The sequence below is a fragment of the Centrocercus urophasianus genome, unplaced genomic scaffold (genome assembly GCF_019232065.1).
Source record: "Centrocercus urophasianus isolate 14NV4802_14NV808 unplaced genomic scaffold, USGS_Curo_1.0 seq_20, whole genome shotgun sequence".
Classification (NCBI taxonomy): domain Eukaryota; kingdom Metazoa; phylum Chordata; class Aves; order Galliformes; family Phasianidae; genus Centrocercus; species Centrocercus urophasianus.
Window position 1 is genome coordinate 20,231,033 of NW_024884756.1, and position 26,155 is coordinate 20,257,187.

At 39.2% G+C, this 26,155-nt stretch overlaps 1 protein-coding gene across 5 annotated transcripts in view; it reads left to right on the top strand.

Moving 5' to 3' along the window:
• FIGN (fidgetin, microtubule severing factor) overlaps nt 1-26,155 on the top strand; it is a 99,820-nt gene that overhangs the window by 383 nt on the left and 73,282 nt on the right. The window contains exon 2 of one of the 5 annotated variants that reach the window (XM_042822503.1): nt 775-944. The exons of 2 other annotated variants lie outside the window; for them this stretch is intronic. In XM_042822503.1, coding sequence (XP_042678437.1) covers nt 920-944 — 25 coding nt within the window. In that variant the 5' untranslated portion in view covers nt 775-919. Of the gene's footprint in view, nt 1-407; nt 506-774; nt 945-1,599; nt 1,732-26,155 lie in introns of those variants that run through there. 2 more of the 5 variants (XM_042822506.1, XM_042822502.1) reach the window with 2 other exon arrangements.

A 26,155-nucleotide genomic window follows, 5' to 3' on the forward strand; every position in this document is an offset into this window, starting at 1 on the left:
TTTTTTTTTTTTTTTTTTTTTTTTTTTTTCCGGTCTTTCTTCTCTTTCTTCTCCTGTGTTAAATTTTATTTAGCCATAAAGCCCTCCGAGACAGCCGTGTATTTTTAAGCGCCCGGCCGTGCCCGAAGTATTTTGTGTAATTCGCGGCCGCTGTTTGCTATGAACCGCTCCGCTCTGCTCTCCCGAGCGCAGTCTGGAAAGTCCAGCCCCACCGCCGCGGTGCATGGTTTCTCCTCCTTGATCATTGCCAACAATAGTAGGCAGATTAAGAGTTCGCGATTGCCAGCTCCCTCCCCACCTCCTCCTCCTCCTCCTCCTAATTGGATTTATTTTCAAGTTGCATTAAAAATAATAAAGTGTCGATAACGCGGGGCTGGACTTGGAGGCAACTAACTTCGGAGCAAATAAGAACAAATGAGAACCTCGGCACACAAAAGTTGGGTTTAAATTGCCGTGCCTCGGCCGGGGGGGCACGGACGTGTCAGCGGAGCTGGTGCAGTAACATGTAAGCACATCGCCGCGGAGGGGGACAGCGTGGTGGGCGTATTGTTGGCTCGGAAGGGAGAGAAAGATGTATAATTTAATGGTATATACAATCCACTGATCCTATTACTATCCTCCCTGGAGCTCTTGTTAGTTTCAATGGGAGTGAGTGAAATTGACATGGACTTGCATTCCTGGTCATGTGCTTTTTTCCCCCCTTTCTTTCTTCTCTTGTGATCTGAGATCCCCTTTTTGTTGATGTTGCTTTCCCACTTAATTATATGCATGTAGGTTAAATGAATACCTGACGAAAGGGCCCACGTTTCAAGGCAGTGACATTTGATAGCTGAGAGGAAAAGTGGCTTTAATGAAAAGCAACCTTTGGAATTCCTGCTTGTGAGAAATCCAATTCAGCTTTTTGTGCTGCCAGCAAGAAATGATCAGTAGCACCAGTGTTTATGGTATGTCCGTTTTGGGATCTACTTCCTTTGCATCTAAATAGCAAAGACCAATTTAAATAGCATGATATCGCACCGAGGACTCTGCATGCAAATATTGTGTCGTAAATACCTGATGTTTCATAGTATATTTTCCACTTGTGTGTGCATATAAACATTATTTTTTTTCTCTTGCTATCATTTGTTTATCATTTCTGCTTTGATTCTAGCATTAGTTTTGTCTGTGGTATTGATCGCAGTTGTAAAACCCAAAGTTGCATGTTGCTGGTAGTGCACTGTACACACCACTGAACTCCAGTGGTATGTAAATGAGCAAAACTCGGTGGTTGTTGAGGGGGAAACTGCGTAACTGTGAATGTGTGCACCTCTGTGTACGTCCTCATGCATACATGCCTGAAATGCATCTTTTCCCTTTGCAGATTAATGGTTTTTGAGTCTTTCCTTGAATTCCAGCTGCTTTTCCCCCTTTGACTTCCAGCTCAATCATCTGCTGGAGGTTTTAATCGGGGTGGGGTGGGAGGGATGTTTTGCATGTAAACAAACAAAAATAGTGTTGTGGCTGAGTGCTTAATGCTGCTGGAGAAGAGGTATTTCATGCCCACTTCCAAGTGCCTGGTTCCCACTGCTCTGTTCTCAATGTGCGGCAGCAGGCAGTAATCGAGTGCTGAAGCTGGCGTGGTGCTCGCAGCTGCGCTCCGGCCCCCCCGCCGCCCCCTCCTCAAAAAGTCAGATAAAATGGAACGTGGGGAATCTCAGTGGGTCTCCCAGCGGTGTGGAGATGCACCTCTAGGTATGCAATTAAGGCTAAGGAGCTAACAACAGGAGCGACCGTTAGTCTGTTTTGTGCAACCAAAAAAGGGGGGTACGTTCACTTTTAATAGCGTGTGGGTGCAAAAAATAAGGCTGGAGAGGGACCCTGGGAGCGAGCGTGCGCTCGTGAGTGCGTGTGTTTGGGATAAGGGGAGGTCTGGCGTGTGCGGCTGATGATCTCTCGTAATAACATATCTGAATGCAGGAAGAGATTGAGAGAGCAGTTGCACAATGTACGCTCCTATTTTGGTTCTGTAGGTGACTACATTGCTAAACATATCCCGGGTGCTATACGACGGGAACGATCTGATTGCAGTGTGCATTTAGAACTTGTTGACTTTGAAGCGATCAATAAGGCGACTGTTTATTTTAGATGCACATAATTTGCCCTGAGAAATGTTTTAAGGAGGAGAGCAAGCGAGCGAGAGTGGAACATTTTTTTTTTTTTTCCTAGAGCTGTTGGAGTGAATGTGATTGCCAGATGGGAGATTTCCCTCTGTGATGTTAAAGCTGTAATATATATTCAGAGCAGATTGGACTGCTGCTTGTGATGAGGAGGATATTACATTTATAAATTTTAAATCGGGAATCGGACAGTATGCTGAGAGCTGAAATTGGATGGTGTGGACGGTTTGGACTGTTAAATGCGATTCCCAGATAATAATAATAATTATAGTAGCAGTAATATAGATGTGTGTAATAAACACGGTAGTATCAGGCAGCTGTATATACGCTATAACACTTAAGTATATATTTCCAGATAGGATTTTTCCCCTCTTCCCTTTGCATTCCCTACAGTGTTAGGGGTTGGAGGTGGCTGGGAGGGGGGTTTAAAAGCCCACTCTTGAGAGAAATCAAATGTGGCCAGATTCCTGCTCGAGGAAAAGTTTCGCTGCAAATCTCACTGGGGATGCGGCTCTGCCGGAGTTTTTGTTGTGCCATGTATGTGGCCTGACAGTGCCACAGTCCTGCAGGGCTGCTGAGTGGGAACTGGTCACACTCCAGCAGCTCTGCTGTTGCAAATTAAAAGTGTGTTGTGGTCAGGAAATGAAAGCTACAATGTCTCTTTTGAACAAGTCGTTTATCAAGAGAAACATCTATCAAGCAGTGGCTTGTCACATTGATCCTCTAAAAGTTAGGTCCGAAGTGGAAGCTGCTTTGATGTTTTTGATCCCAAATTTATAAAATTGAAAAAGCTGGAGAGAATAGGACTGATTTCAACATAAAAATGACTCAGCTCAAGGCGTGACAAAATCATCAAGTATCTGTGATGCAGAACTGGTAAACCAAGGAAGTATTGGATCTGCAGCCTGATTTTTATTTTCACGTCGAAACTTTACCTTTGCACTCGTGCATCCGTGTTTGTGGTTTTAAAGATCCCGTGTCTATGCTTGTGCGTTACTCCATGGTGGAGATTTCCTTGCTCGGGAATACATCTGTTGCTTTCAAATTGAGCTTTTTTCCATTGTTGTTTTTGTGATGGTATTTATAGCATTCAGTTTGAGGAGGCAATCTCAGATTTTCTTTCCTCTCATCCCAGTCTTGTTGCTCTTCGTGTGTTTGTAATCTTGCTTTCACCTCTCCTCCCTGTGAAGCAAAGTTTCCTTTACTGCCAAAGTAATGTTTATTGCAGGAGTGGTACATCTGGAGACATCTGTTTGCACAGCTTAAACCACGCTAAGGGTCCTGTTAAGTGTGTCTTTCCCTCCTCATCCTCTTTTTGTTTCCATTTTTTACACGTGAACTGTATTTTCATTCTCACCAGAAGCAGCGTATTTCAAATTTAATATAAAGCAAGGATTCAAGGAAGAAAAAAAGCCAAAACAAAGTCTGAACTGCTCTTTTCCCTTCTCTGTGGTTATTTTCAACCATTTTAATTGTTTAGCAACTTCTCTAAAAAGTTTTTCATTTTGTATAAAGTTTATGTTTGGATTATCAAGGAATCCCTCTGGATGAATGAAAGGGGAAGCTTTTGTTGTTTGTGTGTGAGGGTTGTTGTTGTTGTTGGGTTTTTTCTTTTTTTTTTTTTTTTTTTTTTTTTTTTTTTTTTGGCTAAGGGATGAAGGAAGTCTTTACAACAGAATGATCTGACTCCTTTTCTTCAGTGTCATAAATGAGACTAATACTTATGGATACTTGTTAGAGACCCATTTGCAAATAGGCAGCAAGCAGCAGCGTGGTGGGAGTTGTGGTGAGTGTTATACTTGCTAATTAATCATGTTTGAAATGAAGGAATCATAGCATGGTAATAAAGGCTCATTGTTGTTTGATGTTTGTAACAGGATGTGACTCCTACGTGAATGTAGTGGGTTTGGGGTTTTTGTTGTTGTTTCCCCCTTCATAATAAGATACTTTCTGTACACAATCAAATGCTTTTTATTTACTGGAACATCTGTAAAAACATGCATGTCTGCTTCTCTTATTCTACCACTTAGAAACACAAAGATTGTTATTGATATCTTCATTGTAGGAATCACAGGAATAAATGACAGTCGGATGTCATTAACTGTTCTTTTATCCTTACAACTTTTTATTTAGGCAGAGCAAAAACTGCGTGTTTTTTCTTCATTATAAAAATCCTACCTCTCTTTTTCTGATAATTGATATAATAGGTCGTCTTGAACTTTGATGCCCTACCTGCTTACGCATGTATAGTAAGGAACAGTTACTAAATATATATTCAGAATAGTTTGTATCCTAGCCCTTTAAAAATCAAAGTGTAGAACATTTGGATGTTGTTTTTGTTTCTTCATTTCTTATCAGATGTGTCATCTTTAGGCTTTATAGTTCATCTCAGTTAGTAATAGTACCGTTAATAGTGGAGAGAGATTTGATAATGTTTCCCAGTGCAAAGCTTTAGTTTTAAAATTTAATTAATTAAGGCTATTCTGTGCTGCATGAACGAGGTTTGAAATCTGCTTTTGTTTAGATGCTCTTTCCTTTTTTAAAATATAAATCCTAGAGGAAAATGATTTTGCACGGTTCCTGTCAATACGTTTGTTCAACGAACGCATGTAAGAAGCACTGAATATAATGACTGATCTTCCCGTAGTCTTAATCGTCAATTAATAGGCTTATCTGCCAGTTAGGAGTGGGTTTAATGGTACAGAATCAGCATGAGATCTGTGAATATGAAACATTTGTATGTTGTTTATAACAGACTGAGTTTTGAACTAGCATTCCCAGATCTAATAATAGAAATATTTGGCTCTTTGCCCTCAATCAATGTATCCCTTAAGAGAACAAACTTCACATAATACTTTCATAAAGTGCCAGGTGTATTGATACCGAGTTGATAAATTTAATTACTGGGGTTTTACATTGATTCATTGATCTTATGATTGGAGGAAATTGTTCTGCAGACATTTCTGAAATGTTGAAGAATATTGTGTGTCAATAACACTTGATTAATTGATCAGTCAGCACTCACGCCACCCCTCTCTGAGTCACTGATAAGAAAAAGCAAAAAATAACTATAAAAAGAAGTCAGGATAAACTAATTAGAGGTTCTCATTTGTTATTAACAGAGTGGATGAGAAGCAAAGCACCGTACCTGTGGAATAAAAATAAAAGATCAACTTGGAAGTGGAATTGTGCATACTGGGCTCAGTCCTTAGCTGGTGTAAAATGGTTTAGCTCAAAAAGCTACAGGAGTTTCCAGTTCCCAGGATCAGGCCCACTATAGCTTTTTTTGTGGCTTTTTTTTTTCTTCTTCTTTTAGCACTGTTCTTTCGCTTATTGGAGGCTGTTTAAAATCAGATATTATGGCTACCAAAATATATGGAATTTTAGATAAGCATCTGCTCCAAAATGAACGGTATAGCTATAGAAGTAATTTGAACAGCTGTAAATTCAGGATTGCGTATCCCCGATATTGTTGCAGAGTATTAAACTCTTGCTGCTAGAGATGCTATCCTATAAGTGAAAACTTATCTTCCTGCTGGGAAGGATCACGTCAGGGAACTGCAGGCTGGGAAAGGGCCTGGAGTTGTGGTGGTTTTCTTTTGGTTGTTGTTGCAAAAATAATATTTTTTTTTTTCACCAATAAGCAGGAGTAGATATAAGGATACTTTCCAGGTGAAAATCCTTACTGGAACATTTGGCTCCATTTCCATGAGGCATGCGACCTTTTCACCTTACGTCAATGATATTTTTATAGAGTGTGTGAGAAACGCAAGCATTAAAAATCCCTGGGATTTTTTTTGTTTGTTTGTTTTTTAAAGAAAAAGAAATATCTCAGGGCCTCGAAACAACATATATACATCTCCTTTAGTGAAACTGCTTTCCTTTAAAAGGCGATAGCTAATGCAGAACAGAGAAAATCCACTGGCAGTGTGTTACCGGGGGTTCGACAAACACAATCTTATCCTTCAAGGAGCAGAGAGTCCCAGGCTGTAATGGAGGTCAGAGGAAATCTAAGGCTTTCAGTCCTTTAATAATTGTACCTGCCACCCCCCTGATCAGCATGTTAAGGAGAGCGCGTGGATGTGTATTATGTTTCTCAGAAGATAATTTGTATTTGCAGCCACCTGGTAAATACAAGCAGACTTCGCTATTATTGCTTCTAAATACCTGTTGATCTTGGTCTAACTGTGTGACAAGTGAGGGTAAAATGGAAAGAGAAATAGTTGGTCTGTCTCAGTTTCCGGAGCACCTGGGAGGGAGCAGGGCTTTGGCAGGGCAGCGTGGGCAGGGGAGGACGAGGACTGCGCGGAGCACCGCTGGCTGCCAGCACTCACGGGTGGCTGCGGTGAGAGCATGGGGTTCACGCTTCCATTTGGCTGAGTCATATTGCTGCAAGCTATTGCCACGCACAGTACGGCAATAGCAGTACTGTGTGTCTGTTCCTCCCGTCAAAAAGCTCATAATGCTGAGCTACCTGGTTCATCATGTGAGCAATGTGTCTTGCTGCAACGGCTGCGGTATTTGTGCAATAGCAAGAGCCTTGCATTACTCTATGCAAATAAGGGAATAAAACTTTTGGTTCTCTATTTTTTTCTGCATTTGGGAAAAAGTTTCATCTGTCTCCGTTATGATTAAAAATAATGCAACTGCAGATGACTGTTATGTCACTTGCTGCTTTTTTATTTTTTATAATGTGCTTTTAAGTGTGTAGTCTAATGTGCCATGAAACATTGAAGTAGCAATTACCAGTCATATTATTTAACTGTTATTGAGAAAATAGTTTTTCTGTTTCTTTCAAGTGTAGAGCTGTTGCCAGTGTATTTAGTTAAATTTCAGGTATCTTGAAAGTGATGGGGAGAAAAATGCTGAGATTATTTTGATAGCAAACTTTGGTGATGAGAGTCCGTTTTTTCTTCAGGTTTGGAAATCACATACTGCTTGGACTTTTCTTATCTGATTTTAACCCTTTCTCATTCTACTTTTAATGCATCGTGTGCTCTGTTAAAGCGAATGGTTTGTTTTCCACATGCGAATTGCTCAGCGCATGAAGATGTATGCCACAATTGATTTTGTGGGATATTTTTTGAATGTGTGTGTGTGTCATGCTGGTTATAGTTTGGTGATGATGAATTGGTTTCAGTAATCTGTATCTTATTTGCAATAAGAGCATACTGTTGTCAAACTTCATGATCTAAGATAGCTGTCTCACATCTAATTAAGCAGGGTCTGAATGAATGGTTCTCTGGCATGGGTCATAATTAAACTTTTTGTTTTTCATCTGCAGTTTGATAAAACACTTAATACTGATCATGTTTCTGTAATTCCTGCTGATCTGAATGGAATCTGAAAATGATTATTGAGAGGAGATGGGAGGAGGGGCTGGAACTGGTGGATTATAGAGGTTTGTGCCGGGAGAGTATCTTGTACTCTCATTCAAGGTTGTTGTTTTTTGTTTTTTCTTTTTGTTTTTCTTTTTTTCCTGATTTATTTAAGGCAACTGTTGCCTGCCTTTTGATATGCTACAAATAACATCCCAGTTTTCCTCCGTGAGGTTTTTTTCTTTCTGTCTCTCCATTCTAGAATGTGAGCAATTAATACAAAGCTATAGGCAGCTCGAATTATCACTTAATAAAACTATGAGAACTGTGATGCCGTAAAGGTGTTCCTGTAGAGCACAGCAGATGTTAGTTACAGTGTGTGTTTCTTCTGGAGACGCGGGGAGGGGAAGAGCCAACAATTACTTTGTATTTCTGAGTGACAGCAGAGGGTGGACAGAAAGGATAAAATTATGTGCAGAAATGATGAATCTTTGACAATAGTATCGATATTGACATCTAAAATATTATTAACTGATAGTTCTGCTGTGCAAGCTTCTGTGATCGCTGTGCTTTTAGATGAAAAGTAGCTATTTATATACCTTGCGGCTCAGCATGGTCATGTTGAATGTAGGAACTTACTCATCGTAGGTTCTGAGAAAGCACAGGTTAACGTCCACTGTCTTCTTTAGACCTATCTGATTACTTCAGCCTCCTGTGTTGACACAGAAAGAAACAGCTAGATTCTGCACTGGAAGAATGAGGTTTGCAAGCACTGACTGATATAAGGTATCCCATTGTGATACCTAAACCAAATTTTAAAAAATCAAGCATCCTTTTCAAGTGAAACTTGAGAAACACAGAAAGGAACAGCAAAGATGTATCTGAACACACTTGAAGGTGCACTTTTACTTTCAAAAGAGATTTCTCCCATCGCTCACAGGTAGCTCCACCATGAAAAGCGATATCAAAAGATCTCAGAAAAGTAACTATTCTTTTATGTCTTTGGGAACTGAGATGCTTACAAGATTGTTTCTGAGGAGGAAAAGAATTGATCCTATTTTCAGGCCCTTGTTGTTGGCATTTGTGCACCATATCGCTATCTACAGTATTGTAGAAATACATTCTTGGTAAATGAATACAGTTCTGTTTCCTCTTGCAGCTCTAAAAGAATAATGCTGTGTTGTTGCATGCAAACTCTCTTTGGACCATATCACTCCTTTTCTGCACTCTCTACAAATTAGTTGCATTTAAAATACGTAAGGAGTTTTATGAAGAGCTTTAAAGTTAATTGACAAACAATATAGTGGATTAAAATAAGGAAATTCAAAATGAAAATAATATGAAAGTAAGCTTGGGTTAAAGTCTCCTGTGACAATATGTGAACAGATATCACCAGACCGTCAAAAAATTGCTGGTTTAAGCTAAGAAAACTGCTTTTATATAGAAAGAGAATGTAAATTTTCTAGCTATTTAGCTGAGTGCACACTTAATTTACAGACTCTTATTTTTCAGCTTCCCAGTGTTGAATTTGCAGCTTTATATTAACTACATATGTACAGCACTAGCATATTGAACATACCATAAATATCAGGCAGATATTCTGTTTTAAAGATAGTTATTTTTCATGTCCTTATAGAATTTCTGAAAAATTTTATTTCTTACTCTCTGCCTTTGGTAAAAGCTGAAATAACTATGTTTTGGAAAGTGTTCATGCAGCAATTAACCTTTTCTAATCATTGATTTTCATTTTGTTCTTTGACTTTCATTCATTTCATTTTATCCTTCTGTCCTGTGCAGGAGTTCTTTATGCTGCAACACAGGTGCGTTTTTCTGCTTTTGGTTTACAAACTTTAGTGCTGCTAGCAGTGATTTCACTGATGGTACAATACTCAACTGAAAAATTGTATTTCTTTTCCAGGTTAACATTAGCGTTGGTAGAGCTGAAGCTCAGACTTGGTGAAAGCCATGTAATGAGCAGTATGAAGCACTTCTTGCTATTTGACATGCAGGTTTTGCCAATATAGCAGTCATATCAGTGGCACACTTTTGTGCCTGTGTGCAGAGAGTGTCTTTGTTGGGGCATGGGTAGCTAAGAAGTTTGAGAAGCCTGTTTTTCTGTGTGCTGAGTGCTGGACAACTGACACCAGAATTCACTTGGAGCAGTGATTTTCACCACTGACTAAGGAAAGATGTTTTGTTGTTTCTTGAACAATTGACAAATGCACATGTTTATTTTTCTCCAAAGATGTCAGCAGCTTAGAGATAGTGGAATTTGTTGTCACTTACTACCAGCCGTAGTTTTTAGCCAAGGTCCCTGTACTTTCCAGTTTCAGAGCTGCCAGAACAGCTGTAGCTTACGGCTCAAATGGAGCATCAGGGAGCACCTCATCCCATTGCATCCCAGCAACTGCCATTCAGCTGCCACTTCTGGGTGCCGTCAGAGGCACTGTCTCCCTGCAGCTTGCACAACTTGGAATATGCAGGTGTGCAACACTCCTTACAAACAAGTTGAGAAGGGATATAAGGAATTTTCCCCAGAAAATGGTAGGCATTAGCTGCACACTGAATGCTACAGTCATCTTTTGAGGTATCAGTGCTGTATAATAGAGTAAATAGGGCATTTATTTTTCCTAATGGTAGTAAGAAGACATTTAGTATTCACCAGGACAAAAATACGTGTGTTATGTAAAAGTGTAATGAGTGACTCATTCATGATTTTGGATGGAGAAAACTTTAAACTTAGTTTGTTAATGTGTAAATGTTCCAGTGGGCAAAAATCAGAGTAGATGCTGCTGCTCTAATTGCAAAAGCTCCCTCCCTTACCTTCTTCCTCCTCCCGATCCTCTTCTCCCTTCCCCCACCCCCCATGGCTTTTTTAAACAATTATGGGCATTGTGCTCCTTAATGGCGCATACTTACTGTAAAGATAGATGTCCTCAAATAATGAGTTTCTAATAATAATCAGAGGGAGTTAGATTAAACTGGTTCTATATGGAAATCTTACAGTGTGAAAAAGTACACCTAAAATCCTGAGATATATTTACAGGAGCTAAGCCTATTTACAGGGAAGTAACCCAATTTTATATCTGTGCATGTGTGTGGGAAGGAGAGCTGAGAGGATGTTTGTAAATACCTACAGTTTTGTCCACTAGAATAAAATTTCTTTCTTTTAGTACAAAATTCTGTTTTACTTTATAATAATGAAGGTGTTTTAAAATCAGAACATTCTAATCAGCTGCTGTGCTTACACTGAAAAGGCTGTGTCCCTTCAAATGACTTTTTGCTGTGCTTTTCCTTCTGTTGTTTCCTGCTGCCCAATCCTGCCCCCCTCCCCCCCAAACTGTATTTTTATTTTACTTTGTTATTTTACTATTTTATTTTATTTTGTTCTGTGAGGTGTATTGCACTGGATTTGTTGATTTCTTCCTTGTCCAGAAGTTTTGAAGGGAAGTAAATGGACACACTGTGTGCAGTAGCAGATGATTGTTACTTTTAGTTGTCACTGTGCTGGCCAGGAGAAATCTTTTCCTTACCAGGTATAAGATCACCCAGGACGTGCAATAAACAGAGTAAAACAGCTTATCGTTGGGTCTAGAAATATGTATGCCATTTAAATAGAAACAAGCTCCCAGATCTCCCACGTACATTTTTGGGGTTTGGTGAACAAAAGCTTGCTTGTGTGTTCCCAGCTCCCCAGGGCCTCAATTTGCACTGCCATTACTGGAGCCTGGCCAGTAGCAGGCCTTGCAGGCCCACGGGCACTCTGCTCTGGGGATTTCAGCCGCCTTTGCCCCATCGCTGCTCACTGACCCTGCTCCTCATGTCCTGCCCCATGGGCATTTAGTGTTTGCCATCTCCAAATGTGGGGACGGAGGACCTGTGAGGGAGCAGTGCTGTTCTTGCTGACGTCTTATCCTATGCGTGGTTCCATCTCCTGACATCCATCAGGGCACCTTCATGTCTGTTACATCCTCCACCAGGGAGAGCTGAGTGTGCTCCTGCATGTGGGCGATGGGGAGGTGAGTAATGCAGGCCTTCATGGCATCTGCTGAGAGCACGGTTGGGTTCCTTCCTGCTCTAGTAAGGTAGAGGTGTAAGGCAGTCTGATAAGCAGAAGGGAAACAACAAAAGGGAAAAAGATTTCCAAGCAAATCATTACAGCATATCTCAATGACTGTGCTCCACACTTAGATTTAATTAGAAGACAACTGCGCTGGAAAACTGGTCATTTTAGTCATAGTTAACGACTGGTTCTCTCCTACCCCAATCAGAACCGATTATATGCTGTGTTGTATAATGTAATTTCCACAAGAAAATTAAGTACGAACAGGCACGATAGTACTGTGTAGTTGCAATAATGAGGTTTGCATTAATGATGCTAATTTATCACATAACTATCCTTTTAGAGGTGAAAATAACTATTTTCCTTGTGTTGTTTCTTTTTGCTCTGTATACCAACCAGTTTCAAATTGGCACGTTTTGCGCATAATTTAAGTGAAAGACTGTGACTGGATAGCTATTAATGTGTTCATTACGTAGTGAATAGACACTGGAAGGAGGGTAGCCTTGTATACCCATGTTTGTTACAGGATAACTGCTTTCAGAAGGAATGTCTTTTACGTTGTAACATAATTTACTAGTGTATGGTTTCTAAAGTGCCGTGGGTAGTTCAACACTGGACTCATGGCAAGCAAGTTTGTTTCCTACTTAGCTGTAACAAGACTTACTTGCTGTCAGTAGTAAGGTAATAAGGATAAAAGTCATGTGTGGTTTAAGAAGGAAAAAAAGCCATTTGTTTGCATTTGTGCACCAAGTGCGGCCTTGTTGGTCTGTGTCATTAATTGTGGGCTGTATTTCAACTAGTGTGTGATTGACTAGGTGAATCAGAGCTTTTTACCTACTGTCTAAGCAAAATTTGACTCTGATTTTACTCTGAGATGTTTTTGTCTTTAAAAAGATCTGCACTGTATGGCTATACACGTGAATGGCAAGAAAATTTATCACTGTTATTTGTAGGGTGTGGCTCCATGTTAGTCTGAGTAACCTGAATCTGAGCTAATGCTGGATATATATACTTTATATATTTTAATTCCAAAACCCAATTGTGGGAATTGATATATCATCTTAAAATTCCAAATTTACATTTTATGCACTGTGCCAAAGCACCCATGAACTCATTAAGAAACGACTTTTTCAATTATATCTTGTGTTTATGCATGTATTTATACTTGACAGGAATCCTTTAGAGATTTGGTTTGCTGTATTAATACTTACAGTGTTTTGGAGTACATAAAATATACTCAGAAAAAAAAATGAAAGGGGAAAGTACTGCTTACAGATCTTGTTCCACTAGCTTCCTCTGTATTTCACTGTCAGCTGAGAAGTCCCTTCAGCAGACACCCAGCCCCTAGAAGGCAGGGCAGCAACCTCCATGGCCAAGCCTCAACTGCACAGCCAATACCCAAAGGCTTAACACCTACAGGCAAAATTCCCTTCATTTTGCGTAATGAAATTTCTAGGTGTATTTCTCATACTTCCCAGAGTTTTGCTGACTTGCTTTCCTTTTATTTCTTTCTTCTTTTCATTTGTACTTGTAATATTTTTTTCTCCATCAACACTGTTTATGATCATGAAGACTCCAATCCACTATGGTATGATGATAAAGTTCAGTTGTTTACAGTAAAGTACATTTATACCTTTATGACATCCTGATAATCTTTCTTTAAGTATGCACTGCTCTTTGCTGTAGAGAAGGCTACAGAAGCCAGCCCACAATACTCTAGACTTGCAAAACTTAGGTACTGAAACTTATACTAAAATCTAGATTATTACAGTGGCTTAGATTCAGTTGCATGACACTGTCTTATGAAATGCCATATGGCTCATTTTTTGTTCTCTTATGGACTGCTGGTACCAACACTGATATTTATGTGATATCAGACTTCTTCTCCAGTTCAAATGTTTGGCCATGATTCTCTCCTTCAGTATATCACCATTAGAAATCAGAGGGCTTCCAGTAGTTTAGATGAATCTTACGATTTACTTCAGTTTTTCATTAGATGTATTGAAGTAGAACAAAAGAGCAATTACTCTTGGATTTGGTGCCATAAAGTAAGAAACCATCCACATTGCAATCCATAGTTTAGTTCTGGTCTGAGAATATGAATATTGTTGTATAAGGAAAAATATATATGTAAAAAAAAAATGTTGTTGCATTAAGTGTCAGTAACAAAGTATACCAGTTTTCCTAAAAGGGCGCTATTTACCTTGGGCACTTACTGCTTGAGCATTTCTAAAAATTACTTTGCCAGTCCAAACTAAAGTGTAGTTGGATCACATACACTTCAGGAGGAGAAAAATATTTCCTGTTGATGACTGCACTGAGTGCTCCATGTAGTCATAGTAAACATGGTACTCTGGCGAAACTTGCATCTTAATTGCATGAAAGCAGCATTTTAACTAGGCATTCACTGTTGACCCTTGAATCATAACTGCTTTGCTGGATTTCTGTGCTTCTGTACAACAAATGGAAAAAATGTGAAAAAAATCCAGCAAAAGTTATGGAGACAGGTTTTGTTTACTTTGTAGGCATGTAATTGGGAGATTATTGCTCAATTCCCACTTAATTTTCCAAGCTTTTATTTAAAACTTATTAAAAAAAAAAAAAAAAAAAAAAAAAAGCTGTGGGAAGTATATGGTGTCTGCTTTATAGGCAATCCTGGACCAAATTTTGTTGGGGAAGTTTACCAAAATGCAGTCAGTGGCTGGATGGCTTATTTAGTGTGTTTCTAGATTGATACAACCCCGTGTGTAGTTTTCTATTACTTTAAAATCATATAGTTTTTGTTGGCATTTCATAGTTTATGGACATGAAGGAGAGAAACATTTACAAGATGAAGCGCCCATCTATGGAAGTGCTAGTGCTATTTTTTTATAACTTGATCATCTGTGGTGAAAGCACACCTACATTCCTGGGATAAATAATGGTGGTGCATTTTGTCCCTCCTCTAATCCCCTTTTCTTGAAGGCGCTGGGACAGTGCTGGTGTGTCCCTTCCACCTTGGCATACCACCAAGCTGTAGTCGTTCTCTTGCTCGGTGTTGCATGCTGGAGCAGGGCAGTAAGCTGCCCAACATGCAGAAACGTTGGGACAGGGTGGGAGTGCAACCCCTGCAGGGCTGAGTAGTTGATCCCCTTACAAGCCCCATCCCCAGAAAAGTACTTGGAATAAGTTTTCACCGTGATGGAAAAGGGGTGAAAATGCAGTTAGGATATCTGGTAAGTTTTAACCAAATTTTTTGATGCTGGAGTGGTTTAAGGGCAGAGGCTGTCTCTGCTATTCAGCCTATTGTCCTCCAGAAACCAGTACACAAGCCCTGCCTAATATGTGTCTTTTACTGCTTGCTGTGGCAGCCAAGGGGTTCAGGCTATGTTAAGGAAGGGGGGAGGCAGTCCCAGGGCCAGGAGCATCTCTGTGATGTGGCTGTGGTCTCTCCTGGCAAGATGATGCAGCAATGCCCATCTCATGTGCGGCTGTAGGCAGAGCCTCTCAGATCAACAGAATAGGGACAACTGAATGTGCTGTGAATGTATCCGTACACTGTATAGGAATTTATTTAAGTACTTAAGTGAGGGAAATGATTCAAAATGAATTTTGCTGGGCAGTGTTAAGCACTGAGCAACTCAAATGTAAGCTGGTCTTCAGTTTTGCTGCTGGAAGAGTACAAGTTTGTTGGTGTCATGCCTTTAGTATGAATGGAAAAAGGGATGATTTTTTTGTCCTTGTGGAACACTGTAGCTGTTAAACATAGGAGGGGGAGAAAAACAGCTAAGGACTTTTTTTTCCTTTTTTTTTTTTTTTTTCCCCACCTGAACAAATGAAAGTGAAAGCAAAGCCTTGGAGATCATTTTAGAATTCAGGCTCCAAATTTCTCTTTCAGCCATTCTTAATAGAAACAGTAAGTTATAAATCATCTAAGCAATTACCTGAACACTGAAGGAGCGAGGCCCAGCCTGGGCTTCAGCCCCAGATGTTTCTGGACTACAATAATGGCCCAGCCCAGATATTTACAGCTTAATTTCTGTTCATGTGCACTTGTCCATAAATGGTTCCTTTTCCATTTCCAGTTCAACAACTGAACCACTTATAGTAGAGAGTGATTTAAACTTGAATGATGGCAAGATGTGAACAGAGACAATTTACCACTGGAAACTTTAAAGTCCATTTCCAATATTTAAAATGTAAGTTAACTCTCGAACAGGGCACAAATTGATCAATAAGTGCTCCCTGTTAAATGTCGTATGCTTTATAAAGTGGGGAAAAAAAACCAGCTGATTTCAAACATGTTTGTTTATTTACTGCTTAGCTTTGTTCCAGTGGAGCTTTTTTTACCTCCTTTTAACACCAATGCTATCTAGCACTGCCTGTACAGAGGCAGAGTAGCTCAGCTCACTCCTTTCCCAGTTTCTGTCCTCGCTGCTCCTCCCAACCAGCCCCATTACTTGAAACTAAACAAATTGAAAATAATGATTGGTAACCATCTGCTGTGCTGAAATTCCACGTACAGCAGTTAACTCCATTTTACAAAACAACTTCAATCTAGTGAATTGCAGCGCAGTTCTTGGTGGCAGCAGATAGCAACAAGCAGTCTGAGTTCCTCCAGACAAAGCAATGTGGTGGGAGCATCAGCGAAGTCACTTGGTGGTAGCGGAGGGAGGGAGGCTTTCGCCTTCAGACAGTTGAGTGTAACGTATTTGAAGCCAGTCCGTAACCACAGCCTAATTCTTTCATCTGATTTAAAAAAAAAAAAAAAAAAAAGCCAGTCCATACAGCCGCGCAGATGAATGATCGTACACGTGTGCGCCCTTTTCTTTGGTTTTCTATTTCTGCAACTGCACTGTAATGTGAGCACTGGCATGTTTGGCTTTTGGTAGCTTTCGTGTGACTTACAGACTGCCTGGTGAAAACCTTGACTGCATAGCTGGTCACAGTGTTTTGAATGATTACTTGTGGAGATTCTATCAAAGAAACTATTTTGCTGATGCAGAACCATAACAAGGATGTGGTAAAGCACTTTGGATAGTGACGGACTGCCAAACAACAGATACTCAAACAGCGGCAGGCTATGATGTCATATTTAAATTGCTCTCATTATCATCCATGTTTTTTAACTCGGTTTCGGTTATTTGAGCTTAGGTTTTGATCATATATGAAGAAAGTTGCTTAAAATGGGCAGTATATTGAGTTCAAAGGACCCATACAGTTCATAAATTCTCCGGTGTCTACTGGATTTTTCATCAGGGAGACTTCCAATAAAAATGATCTATTTTAGAAATAATATTGTTTAGTAGGTTGAAATGTGGTGTAATAAAATTAGACCTTCAGTCTTCTAAAGTTACTACTTAGATGGCACCCTTGGGATGGTAAAATGGCTGTATAAGCAGATGAATCAGACAGTTTCACTGATGGATACATTTGTCAGTCTCTGTTACAGATATAATATATTCTTATATCTGTAATCCTGACACTGTTACATCCAAATGAAATCAACATGAGGTTGTCATCTTTAAGCAAATATGTTAAGTGTTGTCTTTTGTGCTTTGGATTTGAAAGAAAGGGGCCCAAGGGAGCCAGCATCATGCAAATGGAACAAATCCCATTTCTTCTGAGCTGTGCTGTTTCCCCCTTCATGGCAGCTGGCTGTGTTATCTTTGTGTGTTTCTCTGAGTGCTGACAATTCTTTCAGTGATCTAAGTTAGGGCACATTAGAAAGTGGAAGCAGCTGTCTGTCGTTATACTGAGAGACGTGTTTGCTCTACTGCAAAGATGAAGGACCATGAATCCTTGACACACTCTCTCCCCCCTCCCCCTTTACTTTCCAACATGATCAACATTCAGACGCACAGATTGTCTGCTTGGACAGTTTTTTGTTCTGACTGACAGCATCTGGCATAGACAAATTTAAAAATACATAGCATGCCATGCTTGGAATTGGAACATCCCTTCTTTATTAATCTTCTCATTTAAACCATTCATTTACATTTCAAGAAAGGTTACAGCTTGATATGGTTGAAACATTTATCTTAAGTGAATAACCTCCTGATGAAATGCCTTGAATAAGCACCAAACAGTCAGTGTTCATTAAAAATTACACCTGATTAGTATGGCCTTGGAACTGGTGTGAGGACGTAAGATTTCCCCATTGTCTTCATCCATAAAGGAAAAAAAAATTTAGCATGTGTGAGTGTGTGTGTAATTTTTTTCTGAAGCACAAAGCTAAATGAGAACTGTGTGTTTTCACTTGCAACCCCCATCATTTTCAGGAGTACCATGTTATAAAGCCCTAGCCTTTAAATTGCTATTTGTCTAATTAAATCTGGTTTTGCTGGAACAATACATTTGAAGGAAATGCCTAAATACTGTTTTGTTTTGTTTTATTCTGCTAAGGCATTTATGGTTTGAGGGACAAGATGCTCTATGATTTGATGTAATCTGAAATCCTATGTGTATTTTTTCTAACTGAGAAGTATTCATGTGTTTGTATACAGTACTTTACTAGTACAATAAAACCGAAATGGTGGACCACCCACTAAAATGTTTATGCATGCGCACATATGCACGCATACATCCCGTGCACTCTCATCTTCATGATCTAGGTTAGCTACACAGCCGTGCTTGTCTAGCATTTATGTAAAAATAATATGAAAATTGGCCAGACCAGTCAGAATGTGGACTTGAAGTACAGGAAGGGAGGGAGAAAATCCTCCTCTGCAAGGCATTTCAGATGCTTTATTTCACTGTGGATTGCAGCTTTAGCTACTTGGAGTACAGAAGGGGGAAAAAAAAAAAATTAAGCTTCCAGAAGGGAGGGGAGAACCCCCAGTATTATAAAACGGAGTACTGTTCAAGTGCGTGGCAGTAAATATGTAAAACAAGTATCCTGGCTTATTTGGAGAGGAAAGAGATTCTGCAGCAGACAGGCTCAATTAACAATTGTAAGCAGGAGAGGACTTGTATTCTTTCGGTAAATGCAGGAGAGGTCATTTGCTTTAGGATAAATTCTGACAAATTTCAGATATAGACATAACGGCTGGAATAAACATGAAAAAAGGCTTTCAGTTGCACATCAAGAATTTTGTATTTGGAATGGGCATTTACATTTTTATTCTCAGTGAATAGATTTTTTTTTTTTTTTTTTTTTTTTAATCAGTGTTTTTCCAATTAATATATATGCCAAATTAATTGACTGTGAAACAAGCGTTTTGGGACAATAGGAATTTTGATACAGGCCTGATATATCATGTATGTTTTTTAGAAAATTCTCCTGGTAAACCTCACCTATTTTTCTTTTTCTGCAGGAGGCATTAAGGCAGTAAGTTTTCAGCCCAGGTTTTAGAATGCTGGTAATCATAAGCTATGTGTAATCATAAAAGGGAAATCAAATTTGATTTTAAGCAAAGTCACTTTTATTTTTTCCCCTTCACAAACCGTTCCATTTCTGTGATAAACTTCTATTTTGATTTTTTTAATGACTAGTTATAAAAGCTTGTACAGATATGCATCTGTAAGCAAACTGGGAATAGGTTAGAGAACACAATTCCCTGGTGTAAAAAGCAAGGTTTAGCAGTAATGCTTTTAATCTGGACTTGTAGAGGATTCGGGAGCATCCATAGATCTGCTTCAGTAATTACCATACCCCAAGTGGCACTGGAAGAGACATTTGCCTAAAAACTTGATGTCTTCATTACACTGTTTACATTTTAATTAGAAACACGAAAATTAGTGATTCATACGGACAACTATAGTTTAAGTGGGTTTGCTCACTATCCCATAAATCATAGAGGAAAGCAAAGAAAGAAAAGAGGAAAAAAAGAAGAAAAAAAAAAAAAAAAAAAGGCAATGTCCAACCTGCATCTACCAGCAGCAACCCCTCCCAAGCCCTGCAGTTGGAACAAACAGTTTACTGAGAATTGTTCATGGGAATAAGGTGTTGGTACTGAAAGCTGGTTCATATCTTTTTTTTATTTTTTATTTTATTAGAGCTGGTATTTCCATGCAAATTAGGACGTGTAATTTTAAAGATAAAGCCACATACTTGTGCCCGGTACTACATGTAACCACATGAGGTGTGTTAGGCTGCACGCGTGCAGCCTCCGTGTGCACGTGTATGGCCCTGCAGCTGTGCGAAGGAGAGCAGTTGGGGTGGGAAGGTTTCGGCAGCGCTGGGCGCGACGTATGGCTGCGGGGAGCTCGTTTCTGTGCTTCTCCACAAACATTTGTAGCATTTGTAGCGCCGCACACGGCGATGCGCGTCTACAAATATATACACGCGGAGAGGATCCGGGAGGCCGAGCATCCTCCGTTTCTGCCCAACCCGCCGTGCCGTGCCGTGCCGTGCCGTGCTCGAGGCCTCCCCGCCCGCCCTGCCCCAGCCCGCAGCGCGACCCCGTGGCTCAGGGCCCTGCGCAACGCGAGTTCAAATCTCGGCCCGTCCGGAGCTGCTGGTGCCGGTGGCTCCGCGGTGCGGGGGCGGCGCTGCGGGGAGCTGGGCGCCGAACCAGCGCGCCAGCGGGCTTGTACTTGGTTGGGTTTTGTTCCCCTTGCTCCATAACTCACTGTCTTGCCCTCTGCCTTCCCACCCCTGCCCCCTACCATGGGAGCAACGATATGCAAAACTGCGTTTCTTTCAAGAACACTTTAAGGGCCTTATTCCTTTGGGTTTCCGTATGGTCAACGTTAGAAATGTTCTGCTTGGGGAGAAGGGGGTGGATTGTTATCTGTGCAATTAACTTTCTGCTATGTGAGTTCCAGGCGGGCTTTGGGGCGTTATGCCGACAGTGTGTGGATGGTCGGTGTGAGCCTCTGCAGCAATCAGAAAACTCGCTGGTTTAATATTGCTGTCTTTTTCTTTAAGGAAAAAGAAGGGAGTTCCCTTGTCTCTTGCTTATTAGTGGATTTCTTTCTGTTGAAATCCTTAGGATTTACAGGATAATCTCCTTCCAGAACTTTCATTCTGCGTTGTGTTTTTTGCTTTCTATGTACACAAATACATGTATGTTTATATATTAATTTTTCCCACATACCTCAGATTTTTAGACAGTGCACAATATAAATCAGAATGAGCCTCTTATAAAGCTGTGTCATGTTTGCCAGTGTGAATTGTCTTTTTGTTCTTTCATCATTTGAGTGATGTAAGTAAACCCTGGTGTATGATATCTGTGATATCTTGTGGCTGCTTTAATACAATATGTAAGTGTTTCACATGACAAAATAGGCAACGGCGTCTCATTTTTTTCATTTGCTTTAGCATAAAAATAGTATTTCATCTTAAGTCTGACAACTTCGTTTAACGTGGAGATTTATTTTCCTTTTTGTTAAATTAAGTTTTTATCGAAAGTTAAGAGCACTGCCTCTAATTTTCAGTAATCTGGCAGCTTTGTAATGAAGTAACTTGGATGTACACTTTGTAGTGCCATTGAATTAGTGACAGTGCTCTGTCTTCATTTTCTTCATTTGTTCTCTGCCTTTTTCTTTCTTTTTCCTTTTTTTTTTTTTTTTTTTTTTTTTACCCTGTCCCTTCGGGTGTAGGCATGTTATAAATGCAGCTAAACAGAACTGTCTGCATCTGCAAAGACAGAAACATGCTGCCTGCTTGTACGGACTGCAAAATTCTAATAGTCCTGTGCTATCTGTTAAATTCAGTGTGCTTTTTGCATTGTGGCACGAAACATTTGTGCTGCGAGGGAAGCTGGCTGCCTGCCAGCCATCGACTATGAAATCCCGGGTACCTGAGAGCTTATCAGTTCTTTTGCTTTGTAAAAGAAAAAGTGATGAAAATGTTGGTAAACTGCCATGAAGGTTTAAGGCTGCCGGAATAAGAAGCCGTGTAATCAGATTGGAAAATGGAGCTTGAGATTCTCTGCATGGGAAGCAGTCGCCTGTGAACCTACCGAGATGCTGTGCAAGTGCCCGAGCTGACCACTTTGTTAGCAAATCAGCTTGTTTGCTGCAGCAGCAGGGTGGAATAGGCTGGTCCTTGTGATGGTATGTAACGCCAGTAATATCTCTTGCTTTGCACAATGTAATCAGCTTGCAATTAGCTCGCTCTACATTAACCTTCTTGGTATTTTTCTCTTTTTTGTAAGACTGTGCACTTTAAACAATTAACTATAGAAAGTAATCCCTCAAGCAAATCAAAGCAATCCTTTAATTTTATCACCCAGCTGAAAAAGTATCAGGTGGTCAACTGGTCTTCATCAGCTGCTGGAAATTCTCAGGCTCACTGTAGCGTGGAGAGGTTCTTTAACCCGTTCACATTTAGAAAAATGTCAAGATTTTATATTTCTCACATAATATAATGCTGCATCATGGAGCTGAGATTGGAATTGTTTTAATGAAAAGCCTTGGGAGAGGCTTTTCCTATACAGACAGCTTTTATGCTTCTGTTTGTTTAGGCATTTCCATACACTACCTCTCGGAACGCTTTGATGACACAGCCACTTGTACTGATAATTCCACCGCTTCACCTCCAGTGAACTTGATTCACTGAGGTTGGAGAGAACAAGGCTATCGTTGCTGATCTTGTGTGTTGCTTTTTAATCCGTTAAAATAAAAGCCAGATAAGGGGAAAAATTGTGTGGTAGGCAAACTTTTGGGAAAGTAAACTTTTAGTGCAGTTTGTTGATATGCGGAAGCTCCAAGTTTAACAAGGGAAAGCAAAGCTTATTCAAATTAAGAGTGAAGAATGTGATGTGCTTGCTGCTGTTTGAATGGTTCACCCACTCCAAAGTTCCTTTGTTTAATAGTTCTGTTTTCTTACTTAAAGCTTGAATTTTACAGAGTCGTCCTGTAAAATGTGATTATGTACACCACAGTAATATAGTATAATGATAATCTGTCTGACATTTTGCATAAAAAGTTTGTTTAATTGTTTCACATGCCTTGCTGATAAATATTTTATATAAATAAAATAAATAAAAAAAATATATAAACAAATCATTCAAGATTTTTTGCTTCCATAAATAACACTAGTGAAATTAGGGACAAAAATATTTGGAAAAAATAATGCTGTGCCTGAGTCCTCTTAATATTGCATTCTCTATATGAATAAATAGATTGTGGGTGATTTAAGGCCCTACTGAACAAAGTGATCTGAAACTTCTGTCTGGATATTGTGTGTAAAGGACGTTGGAAATGGTCAGCAGCTGCTCTGCCACCCCCCACCAAAAGTCATTTCAGTCGTTTCATTGAATTCCAGTAGATCATAGCAATAAACTGAATTTATAATAATATGATCTGCTTTTGCCAATGATATCTGTGAAAGCACTATTGACTGGATGTACTGAAGTCATCTTTTATCTCTCTTTGTAGAATATGGGCATGTTTTGAAAATAAAAAGCCAGATCCTACTAATCGTGCTATATTTATCATATTTTAATGTTGGCCTTGGAGCAGTTTTAATACATATAAAAAACCTGGAATTTATGTGCACATTTTTCTGTGTGCTCCAATTTAAAAAAAAAAAAAAAAAAAAAAAAAAAAGCAAAAAATAAAAAAATAACCTGCATACATCTTACGCTGCAAAGATCTACTTTATATTCTTTTAGAGGACAAACTCCATTAGATATGCACTTACTGTACATTGGATTGTAAATCTTACAATTTAATGGTAATTCAGTGAGCAGTTATTGCTTCTGTGGCCTTTTTTCTTTCTTTTTTGTCCCATCTCACTTGTGAAATAGGGTTACCCTTTACAAGTGTCACATCCATAGATTCATCTTTTGTACTCTATAGTTGTTCCTAGTGCATCATTCTAAGTGAAAAGAAAAATAGGAAGCCAAAGCTACAGGAGGGGCATTGGGGGAGGGGGCCTATACATAGAAATACAGCATATAGCAGCAGAAAGACCAAGGCAGTTTAGCATCAATCTAACAGATTAAAATTTTGCTGTAAAGGTGCATTTTCTTTAACCTCATTCTCATTCGTTTTTCCACCGTGGCTGCTGTTTGAATTCCCAGGAAGCAGAAATGGTGTCTTAATGATACCAGCCTTTTTGCCTTGCTTACACTGTTAATACTCTTATCCCTTTTCTGATATGAAATACTTTTTGTAGAAACAATATACACATTTGTAAAGAAATTACAAAAGGATTCTCCTTTTGAAGATAATGAGTTCTCTTCAGGAACTGCAGGTTACGTGGAACACAAATGAGCTCTAAGTGGAGGGATTTAAAGTCCTGCTACAGCATTTAATTTCTTGAGGAAAGGAGTTCAGTTCAAGGTTAGCCTGTTATTGTGGCACTGGCAACTACTTCTCTCATTCCTGTTCTTCTGCCAGCAGTACTGCACAAAAGGCAGTCATTTTTATTTAATACGTAGGGAGGTATTAATCACTGCAGTGTTTTCTTGCAAAAATTTGTCTTATCAAATTCATTGTTTCACCACTCATGACAATAATAGGTGTTTAATTACTCAATAAGAGCAGTTTATAGATTCCATTTTTCCTGTTTGCTGGACAAATGGTATTGATTTTGTACTTTGATGCAACATGAAACTGTATTAAACACAATTAGAATTCTAAGGCTGGTAATGTGGATCAGTTGTGGTAACTGAGCTCCTTGCTAAAGGAGCTGCATTTTCCACATTTTGATTGTATATGAATTCTTAGGAAGACAAATATCTTTAACGACACTCCTTTTATTAAATAAGATGTTGGTGTGTTTTTTTTTGTTTTATTTCAGAGGCACTTACGATTATTGTAGATTTTTATATATACAAGACAAATAGTTTAAGCACTTTTTTTTTTTTTTTCAGATAATTGTCCCTTTCTAGTGATAATAATTTGTGCCCATTCCAACCTCCAACATGTCTCATCCTACTGTTATGCTGTACTTGCAAACAAGATGTCTTGCATGAAAAATAAAAATTATGTTGTACCCCAAGCTTGAGTTTGGACAGTAAAAATTTATGAGAGTAGGAAGGGCAGCAGGCTGCTTTTTCTGCTTTTTTTTTTTTTTTTTTGTGTGTGTGTGTGTGTGTGTGTGTGTGTATAGAGCTTTTAGTTATCTTCAGAGGCTGAATATTAAGCCATGTGTGGGTTTTTCTTTTTTTTTTTTTTTAACTGATGTCTCTTATTCTACTGTCACTCATGACATCTTATTGATATATCAGTATCTGCATAGGCTCGAGCCCTTTCTTCTGGTAGGATTTTAGTTGATTTGCAAAAGTTGCACTGCCAAGACAATTGTTCAGAGCTTCGTTTGTGGATCAGTACATCTTCAATTACAATTCTTTACTGCAACTGGTGCTTTCTTAAAAATTGCCAGTTGGGAGTGTTTCATGTTCTATAATTTTGTGTTTATTTTTTTTTTCCCGAAGACTCAGAATGAACTGAGGGTGAGCATACCTGAGTAAAGAAAGGAAGAATGATTCTTGTTAATGTGCTTTCCACTGTACATACTTAAGTAACAAAATCTTGATGTTTTGGGGTTTTTTTCTGCTTGTTAGCTTTAAGCTTCTGAGTGAATAAATTAGATAAAATCTTGCATCTTATTTTTATTAGTTTTATTTATATGTTCCTCTTTTAACTTTGAGTATTTCTTGAAAATATGGCCAGAATTCACAAGAACTACACCTTGATTGGTTGAATAATATTTTTGAAGGCAACGTGTCACAGATAGGGATATCTGCATTATTTTTTCCTGCATGTAAATACTTTCAAAGTACCATTAACATTGATGAAGGAAATGCAAGTACTTGTAGTATTCTTTGAATTGCATGCATGGATGTGGTATGTGCTAGGTGGGGAGCATGCTGTGTGTCAAGGAACACCCATTGATTAGTCACCTGTTTTAATGATGGCTGTATTTTTACTTACACACGTTTTTGTCACACTTTCTTTCAAATCTTCTTCAGAGCAATTCTCAAACTCTGAAAGGTTCCAATTCCTTACCTAAGCCTACTTCAGGAGCTTCAATGAGAATACTCATGCTTAAACTTAAGGACGTGCTTAAGCGATTTGCTGGGTCAAACTTTATCCTGGGTGGACCTTCTTGTTTCTCTTCCAGGCATGATTTATATCCTATGTGATCTGAGTAACTTGGGAACTAATGGCTTGTTCCATTCTTTGTGTTAAAGGCGGTGGGTTAGGTGTTCTTTGCTTCATGAAAATCAGTACAGATTTCAATTACCCAAACAGCAGGTAAGACATTAACATTAAGAGGATTTAGGTTGCACTTTCTAATCTGTGGTGGTGCCTCAGCTATCCTGATGTTATGGGAAAATTGAATAAATGTAAGATGGATTCTGAATAATTGAATATATTGTTCTTATTTATTTGGATTACTGTAACACTTAGAGGTCTCAACCAAGATGGTGACCTTGTTGTGCTGGTATTGTAAAAGCATGTACTGAGAGACTGTTCTGCGTCAGAGGGGTTACATTCTAAATAGCTGAGACGGACAAAGGTTAATAGGGACACAAAGAGGCGCTGAAATGTGAAGAGACTTGCCCAAGGTCACCTAGCAGGTCAGTAGCAGAGCTGCGAGTTAAGCCTACATCTCCACACCCCTGTTCCAGTGTCCTGTGCACCAGATTGCCTCCCCAGTGATTAAACTATCTGCCTTTAATAGCTATTGAGGGAAGTAATTGTCTTTGATTTAGTGGGGAATTTTGGATAGCGAC